Raw genomic sequence first — 18367 nt, 5'->3', positions numbered from 1 at the left:
CTGGGTCTCTTTCCAGGACCCACTGGTTCTCAAGTCCTCTTGGGTCTGCAGACCCTCCGCCAATAAATAAGCAGGAGCTCCAGAATCACTCTTGGGGGCCAGGCAAAACTCGGGGAAAAGGTCCAGTTGCATCCCCTGACATTTAAAGGGGACTGCAAGGGACTATCAAACTATGGGTTTCCGAATTTATCAGGATGAAAAGCGCCAATGAGCTTCATATTCCACTTGGGGGAGGGAAGTGGAAGCACTTAGCTGCACTGGTGAGCGAGGATGACATGCATGCAAGATGTCCGCAATGGTGATCAACAGAAGGAGCCCTAGGGGATGTCGGTCTTACCCCATTTTCCTTACCCTATGCTCTTTCCATTCGGGGGTGGGGGTGGGGAAGCACCAGGTGGGCATGGGCTCCAGGATCAGGGCTCCTGGGGGATGCCTTCTACTTCCAATGGCATCTTCAAGCATCAGAAGCTCAGACACCAGCCGCCCTGGTGATCCGGTTTACCAAGCAAAGGGGCCAGCTAGGGCATGGGGGACACACTGAGCGAGACCCGGGAAATACCCGTGGCAAAAATCAGCAACCAAGAACCAAGAGCTGAGCACACACTTCTGCTTTTACAAAGACACTGCTGTGCCGCGTGCAATCCCCACTTTCCCCGCTGAAACTCCTTTCTGAGGGGAGGCAGCTCCTCACGTTCCTACTGCACGTGCATCAAACATTCGCCGATCTTTTCGAAAAGCAGTACAAATCTTTACAAATCAACCACAAAGGCAGTGCTCTTGGGGGGGACTCAACGCATATTTGCTTTCAGGAAAAAAAAATTGGTATAAATAAATGGAATATTTAAACGTTTGAATGTCTACATAAACCCCAACCCGAAGACAAAAATGGTAAAACTGCTTGGCACACTGCCACAGAGGGGAAGCTATTCAAAGATAGGAGGAATACAACCCAAAGGTTACAGAAGTTTCTGTTGTTTTATCACAGACAGAAGCAACAGTTGTCAGAGTCAAGAAACTGATTGTGTTTACCAAGAGAGGAGTGAAATGGAAGTATAATTAATCAAACACTGTTGACTCCATTAGAAGTCACTGCCCAGATCTCTCAGGCCAGTCTGGATGTCCAAGATTTCCCGTGGCCCAGTGCTTCCTGGAGAAAACTTAGAGGAACTGGTTTTCAGACCCCTTCAGAGATGAATCCAGGGCAGAGCAAGAAGCCAGAGGCCGGGAAGAAGCTCTATTAGAAGCAGAGGGTTTGGAAATTAATAAGCAGGAGGCAGGAGTATGTTCCAGAATCCTGGAAGGGACCTCAGGGCAAGCCTCGCTTCTGGCTTTTTCTGGGTCCTGTGGGAGGTGGGAGTAAGGAGGCAGGAAAGGAGTGCCCGCATTTGGCCCTAGGATGCCCGTCTCCCACTCCTGTCTTTTAGGGTAAAGAGCCAAGGGGGCAGGGAATTCAGAGTTCTCAGCCACTCATCATTGGGATGCATGGAGGGGGTACCCAATGACAATTCCTACTGACGCACAATCTGCCCTGTTGAACTCCTCCTAGTCTACCGGAACCTTATATTTGTATGGAACTTATCATAGGACACACTTTGTAGCTTTCCTAACAGATGGTATCGGGGAATAGGTTCTGGAACCATCCAAGCCTCTAGACCCAGTTAAGCCACTCTTCATCTACAGAATGAAGCTAATACCTCCCATCCCATTTCCAGCATTGCTGTGAAGGTAATTTACCAGCAACTGAGTGGTAAGATACATTTAGCATGCTCTTGGACCCTTAACCTGGGGAAGGAAGCCAAGTGGCCACTCAAGGGGCCACAGTGATGGGTGAGGGGTGGGAAACACAGGGTGTGCCCTATAAGAAGTCCATCTGGCTATGCCAATGGCATTTTATGGGGTTGACAAGTTGGAGAACATAGAGAATCATGGGGCACGTTCATGGAGGGAAGATAGAGGCTGGGTAGCTGGATTGTGAGGAGCTGGAGTGGCAGCTAGGCAATGGGGTGACCCCACTCCCTGTCCTGCTCACTCCAATGCTCCAGGGGAGCAGTACTGCCCTCTGGAAGGAGGGATTTGGGGTTTGAATCCCAGATTTTCTCATTACTGTGTGACAGGGATGAGTTACTGAACATCTAGTTTCCTCTGATGGTTCTCTGTAAAATGGGAATAATAGTGACCCCTCCTCCTTAGGGTTGCAAAGAACAAGAACAGTGTGTACAAATTATTAAGCACCTGCTAAGAAGCCAACAAGCGGCAGGCTTGATGATGATAATGCTCTGTCCTAATAGGTGCCAAGTACAGTTTTGTTTTTTTGTAATCCTCACGGAGAAAGAAATAGATCGTGAACCTAAGCCTAAAACAGGCTGACAGGAGGGGGACAGAAGCATACGGTGCCTGTGAATCAGGCTAGCGGGAGATGGAGACACTGGGAAAACCCCCATCTGGGTCATGCCACCTGGGTTTACAGGATCTGCCACGAGACTGTCTTCCCTTCTTAACAAAACACCAAAGATTGGGAGGCGGGGGGGTTCTCTGGTAGAAGGGGACCGAACGAGGAAGAGAGTCCCCCTTTTTCCTAGCTTCCTGAGTCTTGCAGGAATCTGGTGAGATGGGCCACTGTGGGTTTCAGAGGAGGGGAAAGCATCCGTGGAGGACTCTAGGCTTAAGGAACAGAAAAACAAAGAGGGGATCCTCTTCTTTCCTGAAGTCTTACCGCCTAGCCCAGGGCATCTGCGCAGGAAAGAAGGGCCGAACCAGAAAGGTCTCATCTTGGCTGAAAGGTTCTTTGGGAAACAAAACTTATGATGGGGAGCAGGAGGCTCAGGCAGAAACGGCCACAACCCTTCACCCTACAGAAGGCCAGTCCTTCACAGTCCTCGGCCAGCCCATGTTGGCTTTGGTGTATTTTGTGCTTGCGAAACTAGCCCGATTGCCCGTGGGTGGGTGGAGATGGACAAACAGACGCTCATGGCGTTCTTAGCGTGATGGCAAAGGAAGGCGCCGGGCAGAGTTCCTCCTGGAGAAGCACGCCCAGGCATGTCGCCATCTTAAAAACAGGACAATGGCACTCAAAAACCTAGTCTGTGTCCTCGAAGCAGCTGACGTTTCCCACAGGCTGGGCATTTTTCTGAATGCTTCCTAAGTAAGATTTTACTTAATGCTCAAAACAAACTCTTAGTTCTCCACTTTTCATCTAAAGAAACAGAGGCATGCAGAGGGTAAGTCACTTCCCAAGGTCACGTGGCCAGAATTTGAACTCGGAAGAGAGCCCGACCCCCAAAGTTCATCCTTTGCATGTCCATAATAGGGCTCTTTCACGTAAGGGGGATTCTTCTCTCACAAGGCACGTGGACAAGGGAGTAGAAAGGTCAGACCTAGAAATGTCTCCCCTGATGCAGGAAATGAAGTGGTATTCCTGTTGTAGAGTCTGTAACCTGGTAGGCCACACAGGGAAAGCATAAGATCCAGAACCTTAAAAATTAAGAGACAAAGGACTGCACCAGTGGAAGGAAGAAGGAAGAAAAAAGCCCAAATCTGAAAGAGAGAAGATCAGGCATCTACATAAAGAACGCATTTATCACGGAGCAGAAGTTTGCTGTGAACCATTCTAGGGAATGGATCGTCAAGATTAGCAGGTGCTTTTTGCTTTTTTCCCCTCTGTAGGACAGACATCTGCCACGCTGCTTTTGAATCCTGATCAGGAACAAGCCTAGCCAGAGGTACTAACTAAAATATGGTTTTGAAATACACAAGTCTAGAGAGATCTGGGTTGCTGTTCTAAAAAGCAGTTACATTTGGCAAAGGCCAGCCAAGAGAGAGGAGACAAGAAACGCATCTGCCATCAGATGGCAGAGCCTGGGGAATTTGGGAAGGTCGCCAAGTATCCGCTGAAGACTTGTAAGTTCAGGGAATGTTTAAGATAAACTTGGGGGCCAGGGAGCAGTGGCAGGGGCCTGTGGGGCCCCCAGATGGTGAGTGACAGGAAACCTGAACATCCTAAGACTTAGCCTTGCCTACACTCACCTGGGAAAGGCCAGAATCAGGTGATTTCCAGTTCACCGGGGATAGATAATTCCTTTCTTAAATACATAACAATGAAGTTTCTTCACCTCCCCAGTACAAATAAAGGCTGGAGTCCTCTGGCCACATTTCACAGACCCAGTCTCAGCACCCACAAACGCGTAAATCCTGGCGGTGTGGAAGCTGTGCTGGGGCCCCGGGCCAAGAATATACCTCTAACAAGGTCCATTTGGCCAATGCAAACCCAAAATAGGAGTCAAATTTCCCACTGGTACCCGGGATGGCTTTCTAGGTAAGCTTGTCTTCAGACAGCTTCAGGCTCTATCTGAAATAAAATTATTGCACCAGCTAGCCACAGTGACATGCCTTTTGGGGTCACGGTCTCTGTGCCCTGTCCATCCTCCCCTGCAGGGTCTGCAGAGCACCCTAATATCTGCAATTACAGAAGCCCCTAGTTCCGGTCGTCGGGTGGCCATGGGTTTTCTGATTTAATAAATCTGGGAAAAGAAGCATGCCACAGCCACCTTATGAAGATCTGTGACCCGTCACGATATGCTTAAGATCCTAAGAAGTCATACACTACGTGAACTGGCTTCAGCAGCCCATCAGACCCCAGGTTTCTGTCCCCTCCCAACCCAATACGACCAACCGTGGAACTAGTCGTCCAGAGAGCACCTTTCACATTGCTCCCGAACCTTCTCAATTAAAGATGCCTGTTCCAAATTGCTGGGCATCTAGATGAAGGTCCAGGTGGGTGGGACAAGACCCATCGCAGAGCAGGTGTCAAACACAGGTGAAGGATGCGTCCCACACCAAACTGAGCTCTTGGGGAAACCACATAGATTTTGGGGTTGCAGTCAAGTGGCTCTGGTAGCGCATCTCTGAGGACCAGACCACTGTGGGACAAGCAAAACGGCGGCAGGCACATCAAGTTTCCAGACATGAAAGAGGAGCTATGCATCGGTCTTCCGAGTATAAAGAGCCAAGGCCACTGGGATTTCTGTGGACAGACTGCCATCCTGCTGGGACTCCAGAGGCTAGGACTGAGCCGGCACAGCGGGACAGACGTCAGCCAAGAGGGTAACAGTGGAGACCATGGGCCAGTCTCCGGCAGCAAACAGGCAGCAGGGAGACTGTGTGTATGGGATAGGCAGCGGTGGTACCAGTGGGGTTTCTGAAGTGTACGGCTGGCAGCAGGCAGGAGGCAGAGAGGAGTAGAAAGGGGGAGGACGAGAGCCATCAGAGGGAGACGTGAACGAGGAAGGATGGTCCACCACGGACATCATTTCTCTTCTCACCTCCAGGCTTGTCCTCTCAACGATCCCAGCTGAGTTTGTTCCGACTCTGCCAGGGACGTGGCCAATGGAGGCATCAGACAAATGCTGAGGGACTATGGGTCCCCCCGACCAATGGGCAAGAGAGTGCGGACCTCTTGGCCAACTCTTTAGAAGGCAGTAGGGCTCCACTCCCCCTGCTTGTGTTCCCCCTCTCGCTGTCTCTGTCAAATAAATAAAAAATTAAAAAAAAAAAAAAAGGCGGCAGTAGGGCTCACATAAAAAAATATTTGATGGGACCAGGGATGACACTGCCGTCGTCAGAAAAATAAAAGGGATCTGCCAGATTATTTTCGTGTATTATTTGGGACAAAGGATCCATGAAACAGATGTCGCTATTCTATAAAACAAAACAAAAAGCCAATACTAACAAGGCATGAAAAATACATAGTAACCTGTAGCCTCAAATTTCCAAGTCGGAGCTTACACAGGGTGTAAGGGCACACGGGGTGACCTAATCAATACTTTGTGGTTCAGAGTGTTGGCAGAGTCAGGACAGCTCGTATCTCACACCAACACCCGAGGGCTACAGAAGGAAAATTTTGAAAAATTTTTTAAAAATTGTATCCCTGCCAAATTCTTTATTCAGAATGGCAAAATCTTTCTGTGATTCAGTGCTTCTCAATCCTACAGGCACATGAGAATCATCAGCCAGAACACTTTTAAAATGTACCAGTGCCTTAATCCCAGCCCAGGCCAATCAGGGCAGCCTTGAAGAATGGGGTCGGGGCCACCGGAGAGCAGCCTTCTTTTTTTTAAAAGCTTGTTCTATCTTCTGTTGCGTAACGAGCCACCCTTGAAACGAAGCAGCTTATTTTTTATCTGGGTCACAAATCCACACTCTTGGCAGAGTCTGGCAGGCACAGTTATGTATGGTATACAGCATCAGCTGAGAAGGTTCGGCCTGGTGAGGAAGACTCCAAGACCATTCCCTCCCAAAGCTGGTAAGTGGGTGAGGGCTGTCAGCTCGGTGCCCAGCTGGGGGTGAAGGCCAGGGGCTTGAACTGCTCTCTGAGGGGCTGCCCAGGCTCCCACACGGCGAGGTAACAGGGTTCTAAGAGTGAGTATTCAAGGGACCCAGGCATAATCGACAAGGCTCTTTCTGACCCAGCTTCCGAAGTCCTAGCACATCACTTCTGCCACATTCTGGTAGATAAGTCAGTCGCTGAGGCCAGCTCATAGTCAGAGGGAGTGCGCTTAGATTTCGACCCTCAGTGGGGAGCGGACCAAGCACCTGCTGCCATTTCTACCATGAAGCTCCTGGCATGTGGAGGGATGTATTAGGTCCCCGTGGCTACTGTAACAAGTACCACAAAGTCAGTAAATGACGGAAATGTAGTCCCTCGCCCTTTTGGAGGCCAGAAGGCCAAAATCAGTGGCAACAGGCTGAAATCAAGATGGCAGGAGGGCTGTGCTCCCTCCGGAGGCCCCAGGAGAGAAGCTGTTTCTTGCCTCTTCTGGCCTCCGGTGGCTTACATTCCTTGGCATGCGGCCACATCCTTAAATCTCTCTCCGCTCCATCTTCGCATTTGTCCTTCTCCGCATGCCTATGTCAAATCTCCTTCTGCATTTTATGATACATGGGATTGCATTTAGGGGCCACCCTGGTAATCCAGAGTGGTTCCTCATGGTCCTTATTTTAATCATATCTGCAAAGACCCTGTTCCCAAATAAGGTAGTATTTACAGGTTCCAGGGTTCAGGACCTGCTGCTAGCTTTTGGGGGAGACCATTATTCTGCCAACCACAATAATGAGAAAGGTGGATGTGAGCTCCAAAATCTGCCTCCAGGTCTTGCTAAAGAAACTCAGTTTCCCGAGTCATCCTGAATCAAAGGCAGCAGGACCAAAGCCTGGAGCTGGGATGGGAGTGAACCACTTTGTATGATGTCTAGGTCATAACAGCCATCAGCCAGGAAAATGATATACAATTGTTTGTTTGTTTGTTTTTTTTAACTTGACCAAAATGCTTTCGTAAAGTGAGCTTCAATTTGTCAGTGTTTCAAGAGGGTAGTATGAAGACTTTAAAATGTGTCCGTAGATTTTCAGAGCTCAGAAATGGGATAAATGTGGAGAATGCCCCTAGTGTTGCTAAAATAGAACAGGGGCCTTCAGCTGATGCAAATGGCTTTCTTCTCCCCCCAGAACACTTACAACTTTAGGCTTCTGTTTCTGGGAAAGCTGGTTAGAAACTGATCATCTGCAAGCTCACTGTACCTTAAAGCACCTGGGCCAGCACCCTAGGCAATGGAGCAAGGGTGACCCTAAACCAGTAAGCCCTCCACTTAATTTCATGTTTAATACAAATTTTAAAATACATAAACCACATCCATTTAGCGTGCAAGAGTAATTTATGCAGCGCATCCCCTCCCTATACCCTTAAAGTTGATGGTGGCAGTTTTGGCTTTAAATCAGAACAGTGTGCGGAACGGGCAGATCATTTACCAAGTTCTTGAATGACCGATCGCCATCAGAGAGGAGGCAGTTGCTTAACATATCATCATTCAAGGGGCACCTGGGTGGCTCAGTCGGTTAAGCATCCGACTCTTGATTTCAGCTCAGGTCATGATCTCAGGGTCCTGGGATCGAGCCCCGAGTCCTTGGACTCTGCGCTCAGCAGGGAGTCTGCTTTAGGATTCTCTCTCCCTCTGCTCCCAACCCCCCCCCTCTAATAAATAAATCTTAAAAAAAAAAAAAAAGATTTAAGGAATTTCCCCTTACTCTCTCCAACTTCTAGGAATTTCTAGTTTTTCTTTCCCCATTTGCTGGAGAAACAATAACCAACAGCACAGAGCAGAAACCCCCCCCGGCTGCCTCACACAGCAAGGGTCTCCGCAGGGTGAGGAGACAAGCAGGGATCCGTCATCCCAGGACACAGGTCAGGTCCCCAGGGCCAGCTCCCACTCAGAAACCAAGAGGGGTGAACAGTAAGATGCACCCCTACAGTTCTTGGTTTTCAACCTCCCCTGAGGCCCTTCCTTAGGAGGAAGGAGATCTTTCTGGCTGCCTCAAGATCTGTCAGGGAGGCGGAAGGTTGTTGTCCGAATCTCTGATAATATATTCCCATTCAGTGCTTTATGCTCCTGGTCCATTTTGAAAGAGCAGCCGCTGAATTTTGTGCTACAACCGCAATTTTTAATTCTTAACCAAAGTTTACTCGACTGGCTTGCTGGAGCAAACAATGCAATCCCCGTTCCTTCTGTAAGACACAGTCCGCTGATGCCTTGAACTTGCGGGGTGCTCTCAATGCACAGTTGTCGTGGCTGCCGCTCCCCACGGATCAGCTGTGCTCGTTACCAAACCTGTTTATGCCCACTTTATTGGTTTTGGGAACCACAGTACGCAGTTAACACGTTACGTGACCTGATCTGAATAGGAGTGTAGAGAGGGCCGTTGCCATGCAAATGAAGTTGAACGCATTTATGAGTCTCGTGGGGACTCCATCACAGAAGGTGTAGGTATCAATCATCAACGATGGGAAGGCGTCTTAAACACTTACAAGGACTTTACATTCAGGTTGCTTCAAGTGTAGGTTTGCTCTCTGTTTCAAAGAGACTGAACCTGGAAACGTTCAACCACGCATTCCAGGAGATGCTTATGCAGGAGTGTTGCTGAAGAATGGGAAGGAGCAGAGCCATTGTCAGTGAAAAACCATTTGGGATTTGAGAACTGACCTACGTTTATACATTTTGAGTGAAAATAAAGTGTTCACGTATTTCTCTTCGTTGCCCTTGTTGGCCAACTTTCTTTTTTTTTTTTTTCCTTCCTTCTGGTGAGAAGTAATCAATACTGCACTTACCTCCGTCCCTAGAGCAAGGGAAGCAAGCCAAGGGACTCAGTCACAACAGCACAGAGAAAACATAGAGAAGGAGGCAACAGCTTAATTGCTACACATCGCCTAAACTGCTGCTAGAGAGTGCAACCTTCCCGGCAATCTGGTTTGGTGTTAACTCCCCACCCCTCCCCCCCTCCGCCCCTCCAACACTGAGAAAGGGACACTGGTTCATACCCATCCTTTTTGTAAAACTCCAGCATCATATTATCCGTGGCAACGCTGAGGGGCCGGCGGGCCTGCTCAGGCTGGCGCCGGTCAGCGGGGTCCATGTCTGGGGAGGGCATGGAGCTGTAGTTGGCATTGTGGTTCACGTGTATGGGACTCCCGTAATTCCCGGTGATGTTGAACTCTATCTCTGCAGGGATGAGAGAATGGGTGTACGCGATCTATTGGTCACGCCGTTCCCGGCTGGAAGAGAGATGAGCTGATGCGGCCTGTCCTCTACACTTTACCCCTAGAAAACTGTGTCCCGTGGTTCAACGTTAGGTCGTCTGTTGATACGAATTCATCCTAATATAATTCATCCTATTAGCAGGTGAACACAAGTGCTCACCTATCACACTAAATATGATGAACATTAAATAAAACAGTTTCTATTCATGGTTAAAAGCCAACTTAGTGAAACAGGAACAGATGGGTACTCTCGGAAAAAGACAAAATCATCTATCTCAAACCTCATGGTTACAAGTGAAACACCAGAGCAGTCTTAATCAAATCAGGAAAAAGGGCAATGCCCACTCCCACTGCTGTTATTTAACACTATTGGAAAAGTGCTGGCCAATGGAATAAGTCAAGAAAATAAAATAAGAGGCAGTACTATTACTTATAGATGACGACATTGTCTTTCTGGAAAACCAAAGATAAAACATTGAGAAGGATTGGAAACCAGAGATTTCACTAAGATCGCTATGGTTGTTGGCTGGTTAGTGTGGGCAGTGGACACCTGTGGCCAGAATGTCACTCAGTCGGGGATTAGATAGTAAGAAACCGCCATGACTCACGCATGTGTGTAGGATTAATGACAAACACCTTTGGTTTCAGAAGTTGTGAACTCACAGTAACACTCTTATTCTTCCCCCGGCCCCCAACTCCCGTATCTCGATGCCACCACGTACCCCCAGGGAAGAACCAGTCTGCATGCTGGATGATGGGCTCGATGATCCCAACAATCTGCAGTGAAACTGTGGTCATCATTTCCGTGATGTTCCTGCGAGTACAGAGCAGAGAGGGGGCAGGGCCAGGTTACTAGCCGAGGCAGCGGCGAAGCACACCTGGCTGCACAGCCTGGGAACGGCCCCTGGACCGGAAGCCTGCTGACCTAGGTCTGAGAGTAGGCTTTCTCTTTGGAAGGACACTTCACCTTTCCATAGATGTCCTCCTTACAAGAGACGTGTGAATGAGTAATATATACGAAATCACCAAGTATCAGGCACCTTTCACTGTGAGGTGTGATTCTCACAAATGCCAGATTCATCTGCTTTCCAACTCTGTTCTCTCTTTTGAGACAGCCCTCCATCCCCTGCATCCAGATGCTGGGATGTGTGCTCTTCACAGAGCGTGAGGAAGGCTTAGAAGAGCTTGCCTGGCCCACTGCAGACTCAGATTAGCTCAGAGAAGACCTGAGCTCACTGCAGGCCTGTAGCTCTGAGACCATCATTGAGAAAGATCTACAGAATTCTGGGTCTTCTCCTGAGCCTAAAACATGAGCAGGCCAAGAGAGAAATAGGACTTGACAAATAAAAGAGGCTGATGATTTATCTGGGGCCCTGGTTGTCCTGCCCACACGCCACCCCTCTGCATGTTCCTCCCTGTGCACTCACCCTTCTGCTTGCGGCCACAGGAGGTTGGGTCCTAACACAATTGCCATGTTACTGGGAGTCATCTTGTTTACATCTTGATATTCTGATAGCTTGGATAAAAATTTGATCAAGTATCTGAAAGGAAGACAGAAGGGCCAGGTTCAACTCGGGCTCAACCCCAGCCACATTCCCCCAGCAGAGGGCAGAAATCTCTCTCACGTAGCCCATCTTACTGACAACGAGACTCCTACATCCTGCATTATAATGAAGACGTGTAACGTATCCAGCCATGAGAATGCTTGAGAAACAGACAGACTCCGATCTCACTTGGCTACATGCCAACATCCGCTGCCGTGAACCCTGGCCAGAGAAATTCTCCGTCTTTCCTTCTGACTCAGGCTCTGGTGACCTGAAGTCCCTCCTCCTTTTCAAACCTCAGTCACCTGCCACTCTCCCTGTGTGCAGAGGTGAGAAGCAAAGTGTCCAGGTGTCATCAGCAGGGACCTCTACATGCCAGGGCTGGTGTCCCCTGGGATTCACTTCAGTGGGGCTTTGAGAGCTAATGGGAAAAAAAGCTACACATAGATTTAGCACCAGAGCCAACAATTCACTCCCAGAGACCTACCCAAGGGAAACAGGCCCACACGCAAACTTGTACATAAATGTGCATCCCAGCAGTGTTATGCAAGCCAGCCAGAAAGTGGAGACCATCCAAAATGTCCACTGAGGGAGGAACAGATAAATAAAACGTGGTCTATCCATACAACGGAATACTATTCACCCATGAAAAGGAACGAAATACTAACATGCGCTACCACACGGATGGATGAACCTCGAGGACATTATCCTGAGTGAAATAAGCCAGACACAAAAGCCCACGTGTTGTAGGACTCCACCCAGGTGAAATGTCCAGCAGAAGCACATCTGCAGAGACAGAGAAGGTAGATTCGTGTTTGCCAGGGGCCGGGCTTGGGCAGGGGGATGGAGAGTGACGGCTAATGGGAACAGGGTTCCTTTGTGGGGTGATGAGAATGGTCTAAAGTGAGTGGTGGTAGTTGTGTGAGTCAACACACGTACAAACAACCACTAAATCGCACCTTTAAGAGGACACAACGGTATGTGAATTATATCTCAAGGAACTAATGAGGAAGCCGTACGTTAAATCGCTCTTGGGACTTTTTTTTTTTTTTTTTTTTTTTACTTGTGCTATAATCTACATAAGAATTACTACTTTCATCACTCTTAAGTGTATGGTAGCATTAAGCACGTTCGCACTGTGAAGCACCATCACCACCATCCATCTCCAGATCATTTTTAGCTTCCAGAACAGAATCTCTATACCCATTAAACACTTCCCTCCCATCCCATGCTCCCCTCCCCCCTGGCAGCCCCGCCCCCCTCCTTTCTGTCTCCGTGAATGTGCGACCTCCGGGTACCTCATATACGTGGGATCATACAGTATCTGTCCTTCTGTGTCTGGCTTCTTTCGTTTGGCACCATGTCCTCAAGATTCACCCGCCGAACATCACATCACATGTATATTTTGTTTATACACCCAGTGATGGCCGTTTGGGCTGTTTTCACCTCTTGGCTATTATGGATGATGCTGTCATGCACATGAGTGTACCAGTACCAAGTCCCTGTTTTCACATCTTCTGGGTCTATATATACCCAGAAGTGCCGTGGCCGGATCAGATGGTAATTCTATGTTTAATTTCTTAAGGGTGAGCCATACCTTCGGCTGCTAGAATTTTGAACAGGAAAGCAGAAATACTCGGGCAGATGGCAAGAGGAGCTGAAGCTGGGAGTCTGCATCTAGGGAAGCACGGAGGGGGGGTGGCAGGGCCAGGAGAGGTGCTGGCAAGCCGAAGGGAGGAGGAAGCAGAGAGTGTGAGGAGCAGAAAAGATCTGTAGAGGAGCGAGAAGTAAAATCCCGGGGCGGGGCGGGGGGGGGGGGGGAGAAGCAAAGAAAGTGAGAGAGAGAGACGTGCCGAAAAGAGGCGGTGAACGGTAGAGCACCAGAGGATACTCATCTGGCTCCTTCTCCCTGCAGACGAGCTCAAGGACACCTCCGCCAAGCAGCTCCAGGTTTGCTCAGCCTCTCCCAGCTGTGCCTGAATACTTATCTTTACAATAAACGCACAATATCGGGGCACCTGGGAGGCTTCGTGGGTTGAGCGTCTGCCTGCCGGGGTCCTGGGATGGAGCCCAGCGTCGGGCTCCCTGCTCAGCGGGGAGTCTGTTTCTCCCTCTCCCTCTGAGCCTCCCCCACCCACTCATGCTCTCATTCTCAAACGGATAAATAAAAAATCGTAAAAAATCTTAAAAACAGCTTGCATTCATCTTTGCTTCTTGCACATCAGAGAACTCAACTAAATTAGCCAATGGCCTTCCAAAGTCATATAGTGCCTTCCGTTCTGTTCCTTCCTTGGCAACGTGGTCATTAACAACCTCGCAAGGTCATCTGAGGTTGAAAGGAGACCATGCGCGTTAACCAAGCTCAGCACCCCATAAAATGCCACGCAGGCTAGTTACCATGACCCTTAGCCAGGAAACCGTGTGTGCGCGGCTTAAATAACCCTGACCCCGCGTCTCCAGGATCCGTCCACTTACCGGATGTTGTTGTGATTGGCCTTGGGCAATTTTTCACAAGCATTCCACAGAGCCTGAAGCCTCTTGTCTTGCTCCTGAATACTGGGGAATAAACAGGAAAGCCACTGGCTGAGCATGGGTCAATCAGATCTCACTGGCAATCATATTAACCAGCTGGAGAATGAGAAGCCAACAGTTGTGCCTGACCCTCCCGGCGAGCTATTACTAGTCAAGTGCTGAGTGACGACTATTTCCCTCTCTGCGCGTCCCCCGTCTTGTCCTGCAGACCTCCCCGGCACATGTCACAGGTCTCAGGTGAATGCAGGCCAGGGGAGCAGGTGGGGGCAGGAGGGAAGAAGCCAGACACCCGCTCTAGAGCAAGGCCGGGCCGTGGGGTTGTCAGGAGGGAGACTGGCACAGAAACCAGGATACAACACACCCGTCAAGAGAGCTCAACCCACTTTCGTGGGGCAGCCTATTGTCCAGTTCAGTAGATGGTACTTAAAGTTCCTTGGCATCTGACGCATCATAGGTGCTCAATAAACACTTTTTTTTTTTTTAAAGATTTTATTTTTCAACAGAGAGAGAGAGACAGCGAGAGAGGGAACACAAACAGGGGGAGTGGGAGAGGGAGAAGCAGGCTTCCCGCCGAGCAGGGAGCCCGATGCGGGGCTCGATCCCAGGACCCTGGGATCATGACCCGAACCGAAGGCAGATGCCCAATGACTGAGCCACCCAGGCGCCCCTCCTGCTGAGATTTTTATGGGGAATACTGAATACTGGTTAGAAATACCAAATTTATAGGTTAATTTTGGAAGATTGACTTTATGTACTTCCTCTCCTTTAGTTCAAATAGACTTTTTTACGTTCTTCAGTAGGTTTTCAGACTTTTCAAATAAGGCCTATCCATTTCCTCCTTTCTTTTTAAGATTTTATTTATTTGACAAAGAGAGCACAAGCAGGGGGAGCAGTAGAGGGAGAGGGAGAAACAGGCTCTCCGCTGAGCAGGGAGCCCGATGCGGGGCTCGATCCCAGGATCCTGGGATCATGACCTGAGCCAAAGGCAGATGCTTAACGACTGAGCCACCCAGGCGCCCCCAATAAACACCTTTTGAATCGGTACATTATATGAGCTCAAAATACACATACGGAAATCTGACCTTCACGAGCTAACTGAGAGATGGATAATTTCCACGAACCAATGATTCTCCACTCCACAAAAGGTCTGCTCCAAGGGTTTTTATTTATTTTTTTAAATTTTAATAAGGCCTCTAAGGATTAAAAGAGACTACTTATAGACTACATTTTATATATGCTTCTCATGAAAATCTACAAGGCACACATGGTTAGGAAGGCCTTTCCGCTCAAAGAATCTTTTCTCCAGAAAAACTAAAAGGAAAATGTCAGCAGGGTGAGGGCTCAGCTTTGACCCCTTAACCTGGGACCCTGAGGGCGGTGGCCATCACCCACACACTTCATTGCCGTGGACCCACAGATCCTGACCAAGGGGAGAAAACCTCTCTTTTCTCTCAGTTCAGCCTTGAGGAGGAGGTAAGCATTCTCCAAAACACATTTTCCCTAGGACTCTGAAGTGCAAACCAAACATGCCATTTAGAAATGGAAAGGTGAACAGATCCTATTTGTGAGGCGGCTGCAATTTGACCACAGGCTGGACGGGGGGGGTTTGGTGCAGGGAGGTCATTAAAGACCCAGCTCCATCCTGCCCGTGATCTCGTGCCAACTACTGAATCTCTGTGTAACCTCACCTCCCTCATCTGTAAAATGGGTTCATGGGACGACCTCCCACCTGGAGTCGGCAAGAGCGGTATAGAGGGGCCTCTGTACAAAGTGCTCAGCAGAGGGTCTGGTTGATCTCAAGCTTCCAATCAGGGTCTTGAGGGGAAAGGGGAGACGCTGCCAAGACCCGGCCAGATCCCAATGCCCTGGCTGTCCTCCCTTTTCTAGCTCCTCTATCATCAAGATCGCATATACGGCCCGGAAATAAAAGGGACCGTTTCCATCAGAGGATACGGTCTCATTTCTCTTCATCCCTAGGACCACTGAGTGGCTCTAGAGAGGCGTTAAGTGCTGCAGCTAGGCACATGGGTTCCAGACCAGATCCCCTGGACTCAAATCCTCATTCTGCCATTTATTCACACACCTGCTCTGGGACTCACCTTCCTCACCTGTAAGCTGGGGAAAACAGCACAACCCACTTTCAAAGGGTTCGTTCCTGTGACAACTAAATGAGTTAAATGCGTATAATGAGCTCAGAACAGTGACAAGCCTGTAAAAAACCCTCGGCAGAGGTATTGCTCATGATCAGTATCCTCATGGAGCTCACACCCACACTCCACAAGAGACGTAAGCACGCCAGGTAATCAGCCTGGCTTTTCTGACGCACAGTCTCTACTCTACCTTGGGGAAAAATGCCAGTGCCATGCAAAATGACTGCAGCTGGTGGGTCTTCTAACACCACACACACAGAGCCTGGCTTCCCTTGGAGGTCAGCTGGGCTCTTGCAGGGCCCAAAGAAGCACATGCATACTCGAGCATTCCTCCTGACAACCTAAGCTGGCTGTGCTTTGAGACTAAACCTACGACTAGAGAGCTCTAGAAATCATGTCCCTTCTGAGGCACCCGGCTGAGGGCAGCCTGCAGACCAGATGTCAAGCTTTTTTTTTTTTTTTAAAGATTTTATTTATTTATTTGAGAGAGAGAGAATGAGAGAGAGTACATGAGAGGGGGGAGGGTCAGAGGGAGAAGCAGACTCCCTGCCGAGCAGGGAGCCCGATGCGGGACTCGATCCAGGGACTCCAGGATCATGACCTGAGCCGAAGGCAGTCGCTCAACCAACTGAGCCACCCAGGCGCCCCAGATGTCAAGCTTTTATATTAGCTACTAATGAGCCGTTATTAATATATTTGTAACGATTACAAGAGTGAAGACCCTATGGCCCCTCCCTTGTTCTATTCTTCTCTCCAGAAGGAATCATGACGATCCAGAACCTTCTATGCATTTATGCATCTATAGATGCATTCCTAAAATTGTATGGTTTTGACTGTGTTTAAAAAAAAAAACAAAAAACAGAATATCATATGTGTCCTTATTAACTTGTTTTATTTCACTGAAAAGTTAAGTCTTCCTATCTTTTCGTGTTAGCAGGAATAGCTCAACCAGGGTTTTTTTTTTTAAGATTTTATTTATTTACTTGACAGAGAGAGCCACAGCGAGAGAGGGAACACAAACAGGGGGAGTGGGAGAGGGAGAAGCAGGCTTCCCACAGAGCAGGGAGCCCGATGTGGGGCTCGATCCCAGGACCCTGGGATCATGACCTGAGCCGAAGGCAGACGCTTAATGACTGAGCCACCCAGGCGCCCCTCGACCAGGGTTTTTAAGCACTACAGAGTATGTCACAGTGTAGATATGCCATGGTTTATTTCTTCATGCCCCTGGTCCCCCCCAATACATCTTTAATCATATTTAAGCTTTTGCTATTCAAAGTAACACTGTCATCAGCATCCTTGTACGTGCTTCTCTGGGTCCAAGTATGAGCACTTCTCCATGATAAACACCAAGAAGCGGAGTTGTAAGATCATAGGTTGCACACTTTCCTAATTTCAGTAAATACTCCCAAATAAATGCCACCCAACCACACACTGCAAAACGTGGTGTACTCACTTGGAAGCCTGAATCCACTCGTCATAGAGTTCAAAGGTCATCAGAGGTTCCGGCAACTCTCGGAGGTAAGATTTCAAAGCTCCTGGATATCGACACAATATTGGTTCTGAGCCACTTCACACTCACACAGAGGCGTCCTACCAGCCGGCATCACCCGCGGCGCGTGGGTCGGGGGATGGGCGCCCCTGACCCACACGCCACGACCACACGGTGGCTTCCCACGTGACTGGATCGGAGGCTCTGGCAGGGCAGCGGGACCTGGACTGCCAATCACGTTGGTTCCCCCTCTTATTTCCCACCATCACCTCATCTGCTCTCGGCACACTGGGGAGATCTTTCCTCAGGGGGGCCCAGCAATCAGGCTTAAAACTGAGCCTTGAGTGGATACATCTGACGCATGCTGGGAAGCCACTGGCTCGAGGGTCACGTGACCACGTGCCCTTCCCTGTGAGCCTCTCCAGCACAAGGGAGCCCCTGGCTAAGGGGCCGGGGGCGCCCACCTGCGATGGCGTGGGGGTCTGCTGAGTACTCCTGCACATCCACCACACAGCAGTCCAGAGCGGCCTTCAGCTTCTTCAACTTGGAGGCAGACGGTGCTACTCGGAAGAGTCCCTAAGACAGCACAGGGGGTCAGTGCACAGCCCTGCAACTCAAAGGCACACGAGCAAAAGGAACAAACACAAAGTCTCCCTGGCTCTCTTCCTCCAAAATCTCCTCGATGCGTTTTCCCCATCACCATCTCCCAATATTATAGTTGCCCTGCTCCCTGCAGGGTAAGTGCGTGTGCGTGCGTGTGTGTCCTGGGAGACGCAGGGCTCTACTTTTAGAGGCCAAGTCTATGTCCTCAGGGGACAGGCAAACTAGGGGTGGCTTTTCAGGGAGCGACGCCTCGGTTGGCCCCTCCGTGTTTCATTCTTAAAGTTACTTCTGAATCCCTGTCACCTCTTCCAAGCGAACCACTGTACCTTGTATAAAAGTGAGCTCTGAAGAGAAAGAGAAGGAGAAGAAGAAGAAGAAGAAGAAAGAAGAAGGAAGAAGGAAGAAGGAAGAAGGAAGAAGGAAGAAGGAAGAAGGAAGAAGGAAGAAGGAAGAAGGAAGAAGGAAGAAG

The 18367-nt window shown here is 49.3% G+C and overlaps 1 protein-coding gene across 2 annotated transcripts in view; it reads right to left on the bottom strand.

Moving 5' to 3' along the window:
- Positions 1–18367, bottom strand: part of ARHGAP44 (Rho GTPase activating protein 44) — a 164395-nt gene that overhangs the window by 13138 nt on the left and 132890 nt on the right. For both annotated transcript variants that reach the window (XM_044921776.1, XM_021694847.1), the window contains exons 11-16: positions 17760–17871; positions 17260–17341; positions 13600–13680; positions 11008–11121; positions 10303–10394; positions 9362–9542 (exon numbers count right to left, since the gene is read on the bottom strand). In XM_044921776.1, the coding sequence (XP_044777711.1) occupies positions 9362–9542; positions 10303–10394; positions 11008–11121; positions 13600–13680; positions 17260–17341; positions 17760–17871 (662 nt within the window). The remainder of the gene's footprint in view (positions 1–9361; positions 9543–10302; positions 10395–11007; positions 11122–13599; positions 13681–17259; positions 17342–17759; positions 17872–18367) is intronic.

The sequence above is a fragment of the Neomonachus schauinslandi genome, chromosome 15, assembly GCF_002201575.2.
Source record: "Neomonachus schauinslandi chromosome 15, ASM220157v2, whole genome shotgun sequence".
In the NCBI taxonomy this organism is placed as follows: Eukaryota; Metazoa; Chordata; class Mammalia; order Carnivora; family Phocidae; genus Neomonachus; species Neomonachus schauinslandi.
This window is presented reverse-complemented; position numbering and strand designations above follow the sequence as displayed.